The following is a 16,573-nucleotide window of genomic DNA, read 5'->3' as shown; positions in this document are numbered from 1 at the left end:
GATGTTTTATGTTTCCAAGGCAATTCTATGAGCTCTGTTTACAGAGAAGTCTCTTAATAAACACAAATTTGTTCAAAGCAGTGTACAGTAATGTTTAAGAAGAACAGTTGGGCGAACTCAAAAAAGTCTAAATTTTATAGAATGCTCGTCTTCCAGTTTTACAGATTTCTTTCTTTCATCCATTTATGGGGTTTGTCTTACCTACATTAAACCTTAAAATACATTTTGTGGGAAATAATGAACTGTTTGGGTTTCCTATACCTCTGATAATTAGGACTCTGTAGATTGGGAAAGTATTAGAACAACTTATCTATTATTTGATATTTTGCAGCCTGAAGCCTGACATTCCATTCCCCACAACTCACAGACTTTTCAAATAATCTTAGGTAGAAATGGTCTCAGTATCATGTGGCTTAGCTTTAGTCTGTGTTTTCACCATTCAAAACAAATTTAATATTAACCTTGTAAAATAACAACACATAGAGGCAATAACTTAAGCATATGCGGTATATTAGGGGGAAATTTTGACTCACTACTGTTTATCCCCAGGCAAGTTGCTTTATCCCTCTGAAGTTCCATTTATTCATTTGTATTGGAAACTTCTACACATTTATTAGAAGAGCTAGATGAGATGATATACATGAAAGTACCCAAGGAAGTGGCAGCCCAGAATACAATAAGCATCTAGTACATTTTCTGTGAATGAACACATTTCAATACCCTTCATTTAGTAAGAGGTTTGTGTCCTGAAATTTATCCCCACATTACTTCAATATTCACTCCCTCTTGCCTGTGTATTTATCTTTTAGAAAGACTGGAGATTTTTTGCTTTTGTTCACAAATAATGGTCTTCATATGAAAGAGATTTATATTTACATTCTGGAAAATATTCATGTTTTATTTTATCTTTAACAATCATATTTACTAAATAAATGTTTAAGATAAAATATCCAATTTCCATTTTTTTTTAAAAATCTGTAAAACCTTGATCTAGGTCTCATAAGTAAGAAAGTGCCTTGAATTTCAAAGAGGAAACAGGCAAATCCCAACTTCCCTTCCCCTCTCACATTTTTCATACTCTGCCTCCACCATCACACCACTGTAAGCATAACTATCACACAAAAAAACATTTACTTCTATTGTTCCCAAAGTTCAATTAAAGAAATTGTCTGGCTGATCATTGCGGTCTTTGGAAAAAGCCAGGGAACATAGTTCCCTTTCATTTTTAGCCAATCATTGATGAACCACTTTCCCTGCTCATGAGGCGGGAACGAGTCACAGAGCTGCCATGGCGGGATAGTTGGTCACGAAACTCCGAGGCCATAAAGTAATAGAGAATTGGATCCAAAAGGCAGCAGAGACTTGCAAGGCATAGACAAAAAGGGTGGAAATAGAGTGTGCTTCGGACAATGTAACAACTGCTAATGATGGCTTCCTTTACCATGGTGTAAAAAATAAAGTTAATATGATAGGGAGTGAAGCAGATGAAGAAGACTGCAGCACACATGAAAACCATCCTCAGTGCCTTCTGCCTCTCACTGATTCCTTGGAAAGCCATTGGTGGCTGTCTCAGGGATACAGTAGTTTTCCAGGTACACCATGCGATGATGACTACTGGGACCACAAATCCTGCCAGTTCAGCAGCTGTAATCATCCCAACCAAAGCCACTGCATTCATTTTCCTGTAACCAAGATCAGCAAAGCAGGACTCAGTGTTGTTGGCTAAGTCTGTGCTTCTCATGATGGGAAAAGGCAAACAGGCGGTCCCAACGATGACCCAGATGACAGCACTAATGCCCACATCGTATCTACGCTTCCAGTCTCTTGCCCTGAAGGGCTTGAGGAGAAAGAAACACCTCTGAAGGCTGATGCATGTCAGGAAACAAATGCTGGCATACATGTTGAGATACTTCAGGTAGAAGCACAGCAGGCAAAGGGCCCTCTGGAAAGGCCAGTGGTGACTGATGTAATAGTAAATCCGGAGGGGTAAGGACAGCACATGAGCAAGGTCAGCCACAGAGAGGTTGATCATGAAAATGATGGCTTTATTTTTCTTGCTGATGAAGCGGCACAGAACCCACAAGGCTGCACTGTTGGCCAGAAGACCAGGGATGAATATGAGGATGTAAGTGGTTGCATAGAGGGAGTAATGAAATGTCAAATTAGTGACATTGCAGTGAGTCTCAGCATTGCTGGTACTGTTGCTACCCATCTTGAATACTTCAGTATATTCATCAAGGTAACCCGTGGAGTTATGATCCCTGCTCAAAACAAAGCAAGAAAGAATATAATGGTTAACCAGTTCTTTAGTTGACACTCAGATTTGTTTTTTATACTTACAGAGTGATAGAATATTAAAATTAGCAGGTGCCTGTTTACAGATGTAGAAGCAGATGCTCAAGGAAGATATACCACTAACTCAAGGTCAACCAGTGAAATCAGTTATAGAACCATGGAATTGTCCCCAAACTTTCCTGCCCTCGAAGACTGTCTAAGCTCTGTCTTGCAGGCAAAGAAGTCCTGAAATATTTTGTCTATTGTTCTCATCACAGATAAAAAAAAAGTGTGATATTTGAGTCTATTTCTTTCACACCCAAACTTCTCTTGCCCCAGGCTCTGGTTAAAATGAATAATGTTCACTCCTCCCCAGTTGCAATGGTAAAAATCCATTATCTTTCAGGTCTCCTTGCCTTTCCTTTTAGTGCCACCTTCTCCATTGGGTGCTGACTTCCTAACTTGGCACCACAGCACTTGGATAATGGCTCTGCTTCTTTTAGCCTGAATTGCTAGTATCCTGACTGATATTCAGGGTTGGTGGTTTTTGTACATTTTGTCTTTCTCTCTTAGCTTAGGTTTCATTCCAAATTTACATGAAAAACTTCAGTAATATTTGAATTCAGAAATTGAACCAGGATATTTCCCCTTATGTGAATGGGAAAGACCACTTCTCCATCTAAGGGAAATTCTGTACTGGTGTGACATCCTGCAGATTATTCAACAGTCACAGTGAACACTGTTTAGGGTACCAGCAAAATAGGCAACCAAAATCTTTTTTTTGGAAAAAAAATTGAGATTTAATACTTTTTCTTTCATTAAAGTAATCATCATAAGGAAAAAAGTTTTCTGGACTTCCTTAATCTTATTTTATGCTTTACTGTAGTTTTTATTATGTATTATACATAATACATGGGAATATATAATAATTTTTAGAGCTTCTAAAAGCCTGGCCAGGATTTATGCAGGCTATCTGCAAATAAGAATGCCAGGAGAGCAATAACCTCATTATTTTACTTTAACTCTCTTATAGAATTTTAGACTGAAGGGGACCTTTAAAATTCAATTAATTCAGCCACCACATGAAACAGGTAGAAAAAGCAAGGCCCAGAGAGGAGTTTTTAAGAACACAAATCTACTAAATAAAAGATCTGGGACTTCAAACGTGGGGATAAGTTGCCTACTTAATCTTTAGACACACCCTGCTGTTCATCATTTGTTTTCCTCCAAAGACAAATTTTACAAACATAACTTCTGTCCATACTGCAGGAATGTTCATTTCCTTTAGCACTAGAAGTGGAAAAAACAAAGTAGTGAGGTTATCCCTCAGGTAGAGTAAGAGTTTTTGTTGATGCTATTGTTTTTATTTTGTTTTATGTTAAATACATTTACAAAAGCAAAGCTGTGGCCTGCTTTTAGATTCTTCTCATAAGTAGTAGAATGACTTCCTATATCATTCTAAGTCCTACTCCAGGAAATAGAAATGTGATTAAAGAATGGAACCCCAATGGATTAATTCACAGATAAAAGAGAGGCAGCTTTATAAGCTACCACTCCTCTAAAGAGTACTTTCACTTTCTCTTCTCTTATAGTCTATTCTCCGTACTTGGCCTATATGTGCCATATTCTGAAGACTCATGCAGTCATCCTGCTTATGTATGTATGACTTTGAATAGAGGGTGGAGGGTTACTCAGAGGTGAAAAGACAAGAAATAATTATCATGGTCTGACTATCATTGATTTACCCCTGAATCCGCAATGGAATTATTTACAGGCACTACCTAATTTAATTCTCACAACCATCCTAAAAGGTAGGTACTATTATTACTCTTATAATACAGATGAGGAAGCTGATGTTCAGAAATATTCAGTAAATTGTCAGATAACAAAGTTAGCAAATGGTAAAAGTGGGATTAGTGATCATGCCTGCCTTTCTCCAAATCTTTCTACTACACCCTTTGCCTATCCCTGCTCAGGAGGGATTTTTTTTAATAGAATGGTGCTCATCATGATATCAGTAAGGTACATTATGGCAGACTATTTCTAATCTCACAGTAGGACCTTATGATGTTATAACACAAAGATTAGTGTAGTTATGCCATCAAGATATAACTAAACACCTGTCCCTATACAAGGCATCCACCCCTCCTTACCACCTACTTTGACTTCAGTATTGATACTGTTTCTACTGTGAGAGAGCAAAGGAAGATGCATCAAGTGCATTACAGTTCTAAGAACGAAGAACAGTTTACACCCACCCAATTCACACTTCCACTTCTGCATTTTGCAGATATGGCTGTTTGTTTCTGCTTCGCTGATACAGAAAATTTTACCTACGAAAGGGGCATATTCTTTTCACACCTCTGTGCTAAATAACAGAGCTCTGTTAGGCCAAAACAGCAAGCTAGAGTTCAAGCTCACAACTTATTTTGTTTCTGTGGTTTCTTATGCCTCTATAATTCAGTTTATTTCAAGCTTAGATATTTACATGGCCTGCTATCCAAAGCCCTTTCTCTTCTCCAGACTGAAGGGGAGGAAGGAAGGGTTTTTCCCCAAATCTGTTTGGTGACAATTAAATGTAAAACCCCTATGGTAAGGAGAGGCTGGGGGAATTTGTTTGGGGTAGAGCAAAAATATAAACTGTATTAGAGAGAGAACATTTAGCTTCCTCTTAACAATCTGTGACGCTTCTGAAATTTTAGAAAGGAGAACCTAAGAAGCCACTGACAGAAAAATGCTGAATGAAAGGGCTAAATTTGGAATATGTTCCTTATCTCAGTCTCTGCCTCTGCTTCTGTCTCTGTCTCTCCCTCTTTGGTTCTGGCTCTATTGTTGATTTTTTTGGTTGGTTTATGCCCCCTGTGTTATCAATCTCTCTATCTTTCAATTAGATATATCTGGTTCCTGCCTTAGAAAGAAGTGTGGGATTGGTGATTCACCCTTGAGTCCAAGCTCACCTTCTCAATCTGTGCCATGACTCTCCTCCCAGACACTAATAATGGAAACTGGGAATTCATCCCACCTCTATCACTTCATTTCACCCATATCTAATCAGAAATGAGGTGATTCTCCCCCTTAAAATCTCTTAAATCTATCTCCAATCCATCTCCATTTCCACTGTTGCATTTCTAACCCAAGCCATTGTCATCATTCGTCTTGATTATTGTAAAAGATGTCTTACTGTATTCCCTGCACCCAAATTTTGTTCCCTGTAGTCTAGTCTCCATACTGTGCTTAACATTAACACTAATTATGGCTACTGTATATTAAGAGTGACCATTTATTTACAGGCTAAGCATTCTTCACATAGTATCTCATTAATCTTCATAGCAGCCCATAGATTATTTCCAGATTACAAATGAGGAAACTGAGACTAAAAGAGATTAAATAAGTTGTGCCAAAATCATATAGCTTGCATAGTGTAGAAGTGGTATATTAGACTTGGAACCCATGCTTGTCTCCATACTCCCTTACCTCTGTCATGGCACTTACCACACACACACTGAAATTCTGTTAACATGCCTTTTTCTTCAATTAGATTTTTCACTCCTATGGCAGAGACTATGTTATCTCTTGACTTCTTCTAACCCCATCCACACTGTGGCCTAAGTGAACTTTCTGTAAAATATAATGTCATTCTCCTGCCTAAAATACTTTGTTGGTTCTCTATTGTATTAAGGCCAAACTTCTCACCATGGTCTCAAGGCCATTTGTTCAGTATCATGTCATGCCATTCTCTTCCTCATTCACTATTTTTTTTACATGTGAGTTTTTTTAAATTGAAATATACAGTATAATCTTGTTTACTTCACACAGGGAAATATATACAAGATCTTATGGTAGCTCACAGAGAAAAAAATGTGACACTGTATATATATATGTTCATGTATAACTGAAAAAGTGTGCTCTACACTGGAATTTGACACAACATTGTAAAATGATTATAAATCAATAAAAATGTTTAAAAAAAGAAATGGATGCAACATTATAAACTGACTAAACTTCAATAAAAATTAAATAATTTAAATTAAAAAAAATAAATTGAAGTATAGTTAATATCGTACCCTCATTCACTATTGTTTCAACTACACTGAGATGCTTTCAGTTTTTAGAACAAGTCAAGCTTTTTTCTTGGCAAAGGCCTCTGCACATGTCATGTTCTCTGCCTGGAGTTATATTCCTCCATTTTCACATGTCTGGCTCCTTTTAAATCTGTTTGCAGATCAAAGACACCTTCACTACCAAAACCATTTAGATAATCTTATATAGCATTACATACTCTCATACACTGTGTAATATCTCTTTGTAGCATCAACACTTGTAATTTAGATGTTTGTTTTCTTGTTTATTGGTTATTTAAACCACTGTGCTTTTATCTTTATTAATGCCATAACAAGATCTATTCTGTTCATCACCATACAGCCAGGACTTAGCCTGCTACTTAATAAGCACTCAAAGAAAAGTTATACAGTTGGACTGAATTACATGCACAATAGTTTAAAGTCCCTATTTGGAAGCAATAAGCAAAAATGCAAACCTTGATATGTCAACTCATACATTTTTGCTGCCTGCTATTTCCCTAAAATGCTGTCTTTTGGTTTCAGCTATTATCATCAATATTCCCTGCACTTACCCTATTCAACTCAGAAAAGTCATGCCTTTAGGAGCTTGAGAAAAGATCAAAATAATCAGTTTAGATCACAGGTATTCAGACATATCCTATGGGTAGAAACCAGCACAGTTCAAGGTCTCAGAGTACCATCAACACTATTACCTGGACCTCAGGAAGAGGGCTGTCCTTATGATATGCTTCCAAAAGCATCTTAACTCTTTATTTTTGTTGACTGTCATTCTGTAAATGAAAGGTACATCTGCCTCATCTCATGAGCAAATGGCTTCCTACCCACCTATGCATGGAACTTGGAATGAGAGTGAGGAAGCTACATCCGTAGTCCCCAAAGCTCTCCACACATGGAAATCAAGCACAAAAGGAAAATCATTACTGTATATTTACCTTTTTCCTTGGCTTTTTGAGGACTCTGGCTGCCTTGGAGGCCATCACTCAATCAACATATATTTAGTAAACAACATCCTATGAACTCTGTGCTAAGTTATGTGAAGAATATAGAATCACCTGCAATAATCCATGTCTCTGAGAAGATTCTAGTTTGGTGAGGAAAATATTTTTTTAATCTACAACACATTAACTGCATAACAAGAACTGAAGTGAATGGAATAAGTGATAAGAAATCTTCATGTTAACACAGCATCATCTCTATGAGTTCAACTGGGAAAAATACCAGTAATACTCTTACCATATTGTTTAGCAGACAAAGAGATGCATTCAAGAACAACTCAATACCCCTTCAAAGTCACAGGGTTAAAGTATGATGGAACTAGGACCAGAAGTCAGGTTTCTAGGCTTCTTATTCAATGTCCCTTCTACCATGTGAGGCTGTTTCTATTGAGTTCTGAGAGAGAGTACCTTGAGCCGGAGAATATGGCACCTGTGTCAAACCATCTGCATTTTTTATTGGTTCCTATAGGGACAAGGTTAGAGAGAAAAATACAGATGATGGCTGGGGAGGAGATAAAGTTAGCCTTATTTTGTCTGAATTAAACAGTATTATATTTAAATCTAAGTAGCCCTTCAAAGCTGTGGTCAAGTCCCATCTCTTCAAGAAAGCCTGCACTGGGTATTATTAATACTACTTATCTGAGATTTAGCAATTCATAATTTCATCCAGCAAAGTCATATTCTTCTGTGTGTGTATACAATATGCTAAGTGCTAAAGATAGTAGAGTGGGATTGGAAATTTCAGGGAAGAATAATATATGATTGTCGTCCTCAAGAAGTTTATAGTCATTTAGGAGAGATAGATGTAAGAATAACTAGCTATAGTAGATTTTTTTAATGTGCCATGAGAGAGATAACAAAGAAGTTTCTGTAAAGGTAGAAATGAATCCTGCATAGAACAGGAGGATTGGAAGCTCAACCTGAAGAATAAATCCATTTCTAATAAGCAGTTGAGGTGGGAAACATGTAGCAAAAGAAAGGATGGAATAACCTGTAATGAAAATGAATATATGTATGTATATGTATGACTAAAACATTATGCTGTACACCAGAAATTGACACAACATTGTAAACTGACTATACTTCAATTTAAAAAAAAACATAAGAATGGACTTTCTGAATAAACAATTAAAGCTGATTAAAAATAAAAAAGAAAGAAAGAAAGAAAAAGAAAGGATGGAAAAACACTTCCAGAGTTTAATGAATAGCATTCAAATGAAACAATGAATGTAGGGTGAGTATAGCTCAGTGGTAGAGCAAATGCTTATCATGCACGAGGTCCTAGGTTCAATCCCCAGTACTTCCACTTAAAATTTAGTTTTTAAAATGACCTATAGAAAGGAATAATAGGTGTTCTATACCAGCTGGAGAACAGTGCATGATGGTGGGGAAGATGGAATGGGAGGTTGAGTGGGAGAAGGTAGTAGAAAGAAAAACAACTAAAAAGGTAGATGTAACCAGATCATGAAGGGATTTATGGGGAATCATTGAGGGATTCTGAGAAGAGATGCGATATAACTACATTGTATTTTAGAAAGATCACTCTGGCAAAAGTGTTGAAGATGGATTGAAAAGGTGGAAGACCAGAGATAGGAAGTCCAAATCAGTTGTGAGTCCAACAGTTTAGTTTTGCCTGAGGGTTTCCCAGAACATAGTATTTTCAGTGATAAAACTATGACAGTCCAGGACAAACAGAATAGTTGATCACCTTACTACCGCAACAGTCAAGGAAATAAAAAAATAAGCTCTGACTTGATATGGCAGGAATATTAGAATTTCAAGTATAAGTCAGATATGGAATTGATGATTGACCAGTTTGGGAGACTGTTTGAGGAAACAAAGATAACTTATTTTATAAAATATATGAAATGTTATACAAGGATATCACAGTTTAGGACTTTTCCAAAGTCCTTTCAGATTAGCAGCTCACAACATTCACCTCTCCTGACAATTTGAGTCAATTTACCTATTCCAGAACTTTTCAAATTTGTACTCTGCCAAGCTTCATAGATTCCTGACTCTTCAAAATGGTTTTCTTTCTCTAATATCACAATCACTGAACTTCACTGCAAATTGCACCATGCTAGTTTGCATAACAAACTCTCAGAGACCTTAAATTTCTAAATCTCTCCATTTCTTCTGGTCCAGCCTAGCTCCCTCCTTCATCTTCCTTCCTTCTTTGTACAGACTAGATTAAATGGTCAAATTAATTATTCTCACACAAGAACCCTCAACTTCCTTGTTTACCATTCTTCTGTTGTACCATCTGGTAAGATCTTGGTCCCAGATCAAGTCCACATCCATTTTCTGTTTTACTATCCAAACCATAGTATATACTTGAGGTCCTAGCTCTATTGTTGTGAACCATCCAGATAGTGATGAGAGCTGAATTCCCAGTTCCACCAGTATCATCCTTATAGAAGTAAACGCCTCTTGATTTCTCCAGTGTGCAGTGCTCTACCTAGGGTACACACAGCCTACATCAAAGGCCAGGACCATGAAGAGGGATGCCTCTTCACTTGAAAGAGGGGTCTGGTAACAAAAGCCAAATCTTTAAGGGAATGACCAGCAAAGAATTCTAATTAATAATCAGAGCAGAAAAATCAGCTACTATACTTGAGCTAACAAGATTCACTTTCAATGTGTGGCTCTAAGGATATTCCTAATAGTGAAGATTGGTATAAAGTTGTGACTAAAAGTCCATCAAGCTCCTTTCTCCCTTGGTCCCATCTCAGAAGCCAATATTTTACTCCTCTCTCAAGATCCCATCTCGACTCTCATCTTTTTCTTACACCAGGTAACCCTGTTCTGACTTCTTCCTTCTTTGTACTCTTACTGGACTTAGAGGCTCCACTATAAGAATGTAGTCTCTGTGAGGGAAGACTCTGTATCTTACACTTCTATATTCTTCACTTTGCTTAGCCAAGAGTTACGCATGCAGTAAAGGATCAGTTCATACTCATTGGTTTGTAAAGGTAAGAGTATGAAGAATAGGCACATATTAGCATAGCCTTAAGCAGTTTTACTTCTGATGTCTCTCCCATAGGCTACTCTCCCAAGCAACAACCAGAGTTTTCCTCCTTTTGCTATTGAGGAAAATATGGTCAAGACAAGGATATAAAGTTGAAGTCGAATAAATATGGACACCTAAAACTCCAAAATCTTGTAATCCCAAATTTTTACTTAAAATCCAACAGGGATCCCATAAAGTCAAGTGAGAATTTGGTTAAACACTTGACTTTATGGAAATAACTAAATTTTGTCTCAGAACACAAAGGTATGTCAGGTCTTTAAATATGACTCAATGTACCTGAGTCCAAGAACTTAGTAGATACCGATAACATCTACCCAAAGGCAGCTTCCCTTCCCAACCAACTAGCTCAATGCTGTGGCTTCACAAAGGTACAGCCAAAGTGAGCTTATATTATGATGACCTCAGAATTTGTACCAGACTCCTTAGTTTCAGTGAAATACTAAGTCCAAGAAGTTTCCTTATGCATCCTGCCAGTCACTGGCTAAGTGCTATTAATATATTACCTTTGATCTTTGAGAGAGCTCTGAGTTAATTATTATTATACCCCTTTACAGATCAGAAAATGAAGGCTCAGCAGAATTACGTTTCTTTCTCAAAGTCATAGCTATTGTGCTTTTAGTCATAATGAGACTCTTCATGAGAGAAAGCTAAAATTCTTCTTATGCAAACAACTTGTTGCACAAAAATATTTTAAAGTGGCATTTCTGTGGATAAGGCCATTCTTCAAAGATGCAGCTAGTAATCTTGGTTGTATTTCTAGCACTTTCATGACCAGATAGATAAATAGATAGCAAATGACTGCCCACCCGGTGTCAAGGTAGGGTTGTATCAAAACCAGGGATCTTTAGCAAGTTTTGCCTATGAACTCTAATCATAATAGATTTGTGGATAAAGCACTGCAACACGTATTTATAACAGTAATGAGCTGAATGTAGCAAGACTTGCAGGATGTGGAAGACTCAAACACAGTGGAATATATTAAAAAGAATACTGGATTTGAAACTAAGACTCTTGGATTCTAGTAACTATTCAAATACTATCACTTTGTTTTGCCTTGCTAAGCCCCTTCCCTTACGTGGGTTTTATTTTCCTCATTGTTGAAATAAGACAATTGGAAATGGATGATCTTAACTCCCTTCCAACTCTAACTTGCCATGACTTTATGAGCATGGCACCTCTAAACCCCTGCCTGTAATACCATCAGCACTGCCACTGCCACCATTAATGTAACTGCCACTGTCTCAACCCACCTTCTGATTTATATTTTACAAAGTATTATTATGTCTATAATTGCTGTTAATTGTTATTAAATATGTGTGTATATATATGTGTGTGTGTATATATAATAAATTAGGTCAGAGGATATCATCCTCATTTTACAGATCAGGAAACTGAGACTCAAAGAAGTGACCTTATATACCTGAAGGTCACACAAGTGGCAGAGTGAAGAAGGTAGAGCCTGTTTCTGGCATCAGGGTAACTGTTCTTTCCCTACTACAGCTCTACAAAGCTTTACCTTCTCAGCTCTCTCCCTCATTTCACCCCTCATCATTAAGTCACTAATACCACTAAGTGAACATGTTTATGAAATTTGCTTCTCCTATTTTCTATGATAATAGGGCCAGTATGCAGGCTTGTCATCTTGGGAAGAAAAGGGAAAATTAAATAGGGAAAGGTTGCTGACAAGGGCCCTTCCACTCTTCAGGGTAGAAGATTTACAGGTAGTTCAGGAATGTAACTTGTCTTTTTCTTAACTTTTTCTTACCTTTTTCTTCTTATTTAAACCACAAAAGTCTCACATGAATTACCTAAGCCAGTCTGATTCCCATAAACATGGTATCCTTCATTCAGTCACTCATAACCACAGCCAAAGAAGAACAATTGGAATTTGGAATTCTGCCATTTCCTGAATTAATTTAAATCAGCTGTAAATAACCTGGCTTGATGTCAGAAACACAAAAGTTTGGATATATTCTGCAAGCCTAGACATTTTTCCCATAAATTAGAGAAAGTAAAAATTATTTTTATCCTTAAAATGAATTAAAGCAATTAGACCATTCACTAATAAATATCTTAAAGTTTGAATTGAACATCCATACATGCATCTTCATTAGATTTTTAATCAGATAGGAAAGAAGTTTAATTATTTATCATTTTTGCAGTTGGGAAAGCATTTTGGAGATGGAAAGAATCATGTACCTTGGGCAGATCTGAGGTCAAACGTTGATTCACTTATCAGCTGTCTAGCCTGAAACAACTCATTTCATATCACTTTGCTTCAGTTTCCTCATTTTTAAATTTAGGATCACACTGCCTGAAACATACATCATTGTGAATATTAAATATAAATCATACATAATTAAGTAGAAAATGTATCTATTTTCATAACTGGTACACAGTATACTTTATATAAATATTAGTTCATTTCCACTTTACTTGTACAGAGAGTAGTTTCCATGGGCCTTTGGTTAGATTCTGCACTTTTCTGGGTTTAGAAAATCTCCCCAAAAATATAGGTGTGAAATGTTTAGCAGGACTAATGCAATAATTCTTTAAGTGGAAGATTGGAAAAATGTGTTACTTTAAAAAATTCCTTATTACAGTAAATACATTTGGAAATCAAAATTAATGTCCATATAATACAAACTTCTGAAAGTACAGATCTACAAAAATCTTTTTGGCTGTTAGGCTTACAGTATTTGGAAAATGTCAACGTGATCGAATAGGTCTTTCTAGGAGTCCAGGGTCTGGTTTCTAGGGAGACAGGTCCACAGTAACATTGTAGTGAGACTTTTATGTTTCTCAAATGGAAATTTGGGTTTAAAACATTGAGAAACATTGAGTGAGTGACACTGTCATTATAGAAGTCAGATTTCAGAACTCTCTCCCTTATGTTATTTTTATTTTAACATTTGAAAAAAAAAGGAAATTATTTACAAAACACTTCCCTGTGGTCTAAAAGTTGAAGTGCTTGTGATGAAATTATTCTGAAAAAAACATTGCAAAGATTATTGAATTCCCTTTGAGATCTAGAAGGCTCCCTGTAGTTAGATTTCCCTACTATGGTCCCATTATTTACCAACTCATGGTATATAACTTTTCTCAGGTACCAGGAGCCTTGAGTCAAATCATTTTATTGCTAGGAAGGAAATTAAAGGCCATCTATTTTGATCTCTCCCCCCTTATTATAGGTGAGACCATTGAGACACAGAGAAATAAAGCAACTTGTCCAAGGCCAAAAGTGAATCACTGGCAGAACTTTAGCTAGAACCAAGACTTTTGTCTCTCTGTGCATCAATCTATTTACTTCATCACTCTGTCTGTGATGCAAGTGAACCAATACTAGATAAAAACTTAGCTGCAAAATAATCTGACCTGGAATATAAGTAGACTTTTTGACCAAAAGTTTTTAAATAAAGCATAGACTCCCTACCAGTCATTGCTCTGATTGTTGGAATGCTTAGAAAAGGTGGTTTCACAACAGACAGCTCTGTCCCCTTTACTAGAGCTGTGACAAAGAGCTATAGACTTCCCTGCTTCTTAGGACATCGACTGACTTACCTCAAACACAACTAGCCATGAAGTGTCACCTCAAACAATCCAGAAGTATGTTCATTCATTTGAAGTCTTATGCTCCACTGCTGCCAGGATTTGAGCAGTCTGCACAACTTGAAGTCAACAACTTTCCCAGTTGAGCCCAAAAAGGAAGTGCTTTTGACCAAAGAAGGACCTGTGCTCAACAGGAACCACTGCAAAGAAATTACCCGGAATGTATGACCTGATTCTCAGTAGAGTTCAGGCCATTTTCCACCTGTATATACCAGCATATTACCTATTTTCAACAGTGAATAATTTTACTGTCATAATTGCTAAGGGATAAACTCAATTAATAGAAACAGCAATGACTCTCATGTTCATTTGAAAAACCAAAATAAAAAATGTTCCCATTTGCAGAATTCTTGGGATAGAGACTACTCCACTGAAAAGCTTGTTATAATTCTATCCGGAATGATTCTGGTACCAACTGTCGTGGCACCTCCCTTGTGAAGGAGTTCCCAGTTCGAGGTCTCCTTTTAACCCAGTCATCTTGGCTCAGAATCAGAGAGCTTACTAGCACCCAGAGTAATAAGAATAATCACTGAAAAGATAGATGCCTCTTTTAGGGGCTCTGCTACCCAGTATGGCTGAACTTGGGTAAAAAGGAAGCTTTCAAAGGATCAAGAAATGCCTCTAAACAGACCCTGAAATCATTTCAACAGAGTTTGGGAAATATAAATACATGGAAATATAAATACATGTACAGTATTCTCTGATAGATACATGTTTCTATAGGGAAAAAGGGACCAAGATTTAGAATATACACTTTCTAGTTCCAGCATTGCCCCTAACTAGCTGGGTGATCTTAAATGTCTTCACTGCCCCTCAGTTTTCCCATCCGTATCGTGAAAGATTTAGATCTCTAAGAGCTCTTTCAGCTCCAAAATCTGTGATCTGACTTTCTTTCCTAAAAAAATTACTGTTGCTGTATCTGTGAATGTTAAACTTACCAAGGCAAAGAGATTATACATAAAAAGTCCCCTTCATTATGCAACTAGGTAAATTATACAGAGAAGAATTTCAAATCTTTTTTTTCTGGCTGAATATGTCAAGTTGCCCCCAATGAATCTCATTCACCACATTCCCTTCTTGCCGCTTTGTGCCATCTTCCCTGGCTGATGAAGAAACAAAAAGCCCTCAGCAAAGAGTAAGCTGTATCACAGACTCCATGTTCCTGGAATAATGTTGTGGACTGATGGCATTAACCCTAACTTTGTTCTCTAGTTAGACACAAGGGAAATCACCATTGCTCCTGCTGTAATGTCTGAAATGAGAAACCAGCGACCATTTTCTATTTGGACACTGGTCTCACATTTATCTCTGTCCTGGATCTTCATGCATTCACCAATCTTCCCTCATGGAATTATACCAATTCCCAGATATTAGGCTGTGACTTACCCTGGAGCTTTGCCGGGATTAGCACTCTTGTTTCTTTGCAGGGAGCTGGGGGTGAAAAAGCCTAACTCTGGGTGTCACGGATCCTACTGATAACTGACAAATTTGTTGTTGAAAGAGGAAGTTGAGCGCATTTGGTGTCTCACCACAGAAACCTTATTTGTACAGACTGAAGGTAAGTCCCTTGAGCAGAAAACACTACTCAAGTTTTAGTTAGTTTTTATTTCATTGGTGCAAAGAAATTCAGAAAGCAGAGAACCAAAAGCTGTGCAAAATCAAATAATGACTTTATACCAGCCTTCCTCTCTATTTCTCACTGTCTCCTTCCACCACAATCCGCATGCCTATCTGTCTCACTAGATTCCAGTAGGCTCTGTGGCAAGATGGGATTTTGAGGCAAAATCTGAAGAGAGTTTGCCTAAGAACAAGAAGACCCTAACTCCTTCAATCCTGAGGAGGCAAAGACTGAGAAAACCTGAAGTCAGAACTAACAGCAGTAGGACTACCTTTGCTTAAGCTATTCCCTCCATTCGGAGTACCCTTTCTTCAACCTCTCATTTCAAGGTTCATAATTTAATGTGTAGTTTAGTTATTTTTGTACATTTCTTATCTTCTCAGTATACTGCAAACTGCTTCAGGGCAAAGATCATGTCTGACTCATCACTGTATTTCCGCTAGTACAGCACAAGTTACTTTCATGAATGCTTGCTGAATGAATAAGTGAAAGAATGAATGAAAAAATATTCAAATAATGAATTAATAAATGAATCATTTATATCACAGAGTCTCCCTCCAGTGTACTAAAGTTCTGGTCTTCATGTATAATGTCTATGGACATTATAAGTATGCAAGGAAAGAAAAATCATACACTTGGGGACTATAGTGTCAGCCAAATCTGAGAACAGTTATGAGAAACAAAGCTTGCAAAGCAGCACAAACTTCTCTGGGCATGTAAGAGAACTACGTTCAGAACCTAGGGCCTGGAGTTGCAAAGAGACTTCTGGATAAAAACAAAGGAGAAAAGAAAGTACTGTGGCATAGATCAAACAGTAGCATTTGGATTTATAGAAAAGACTGATTAAAGAAGGTAATGGATAAAAACATTTTTGTAGGAGGGCAACCTGGATCTGCAAAAAGCTCTCCTTATAAGACTAGAATCATTTAAGAACCAGATGGAGTCATGCCAAACACTCAGA

General features: G+C 37.1%; 1 protein-coding gene across 3 annotated transcripts; it reads right to left on the bottom strand.

Moving 5' to 3' along the window:
- Positions 1-493: 493 nt before the first annotated feature.
- Positions 494-15,523, bottom strand: LOC105065500 (putative P2Y purinoceptor 10). Of its 3 annotated transcripts, XM_045513393.2 has the most exons (4): positions 15,381-15,519; positions 13,947-14,134; positions 12,585-12,699; positions 494-2,261 (listed from the first exon to the last, which is right to left on the bottom strand). In XM_045513393.2, exon 4 carries the CDS (start codon positions 2,210-2,212, stop codon positions 1,226-1,228), a length of 987 nt encoding a protein of 328 aa, XP_045369349.1. In that variant the 5' UTR covers positions 2,213-2,261; positions 12,585-12,699; positions 13,947-14,134; positions 15,381-15,519; the 3' UTR covers positions 494-1,225. The 3 variants fall into 3 exon arrangements, with proteins under 3 accessions (XP_045369349.1, XP_045369350.1, XP_010948890.1); XM_045513394.2 differs by lacking the exon at positions 12,585-12,699; XM_010950588.3 differs by lacking the exons at positions 12,585-12,699; positions 13,947-14,134 and having other exon boundaries at positions 15,381-15,523.
- Positions 15,524-16,573: the final 1,050 nt, after the last annotated feature.

The sequence above is a fragment of the Camelus bactrianus genome, chromosome X (assembly GCF_048773025.1).
Source record: "Camelus bactrianus isolate YW-2024 breed Bactrian camel chromosome X, ASM4877302v1, whole genome shotgun sequence".
NCBI lineage: Eukaryota > Metazoa > Chordata > Mammalia > Artiodactyla > Camelidae > Camelus > Camelus bactrianus.
The sequence above is the reverse complement of the archived record's forward strand: the minus strand, read 5'-3'. Positions and strand labels throughout refer to the sequence as shown.

Bases quoted from the DNA above. Each gene is read 5' to 3' on its own strand.
- LOC105065500 (XM_010950588.3), bottom strand. From the start codon at position 2,212: ATGGGTAGCAACAGTACCAGCAATGCTGAGACTCACTGCAATGTCACT.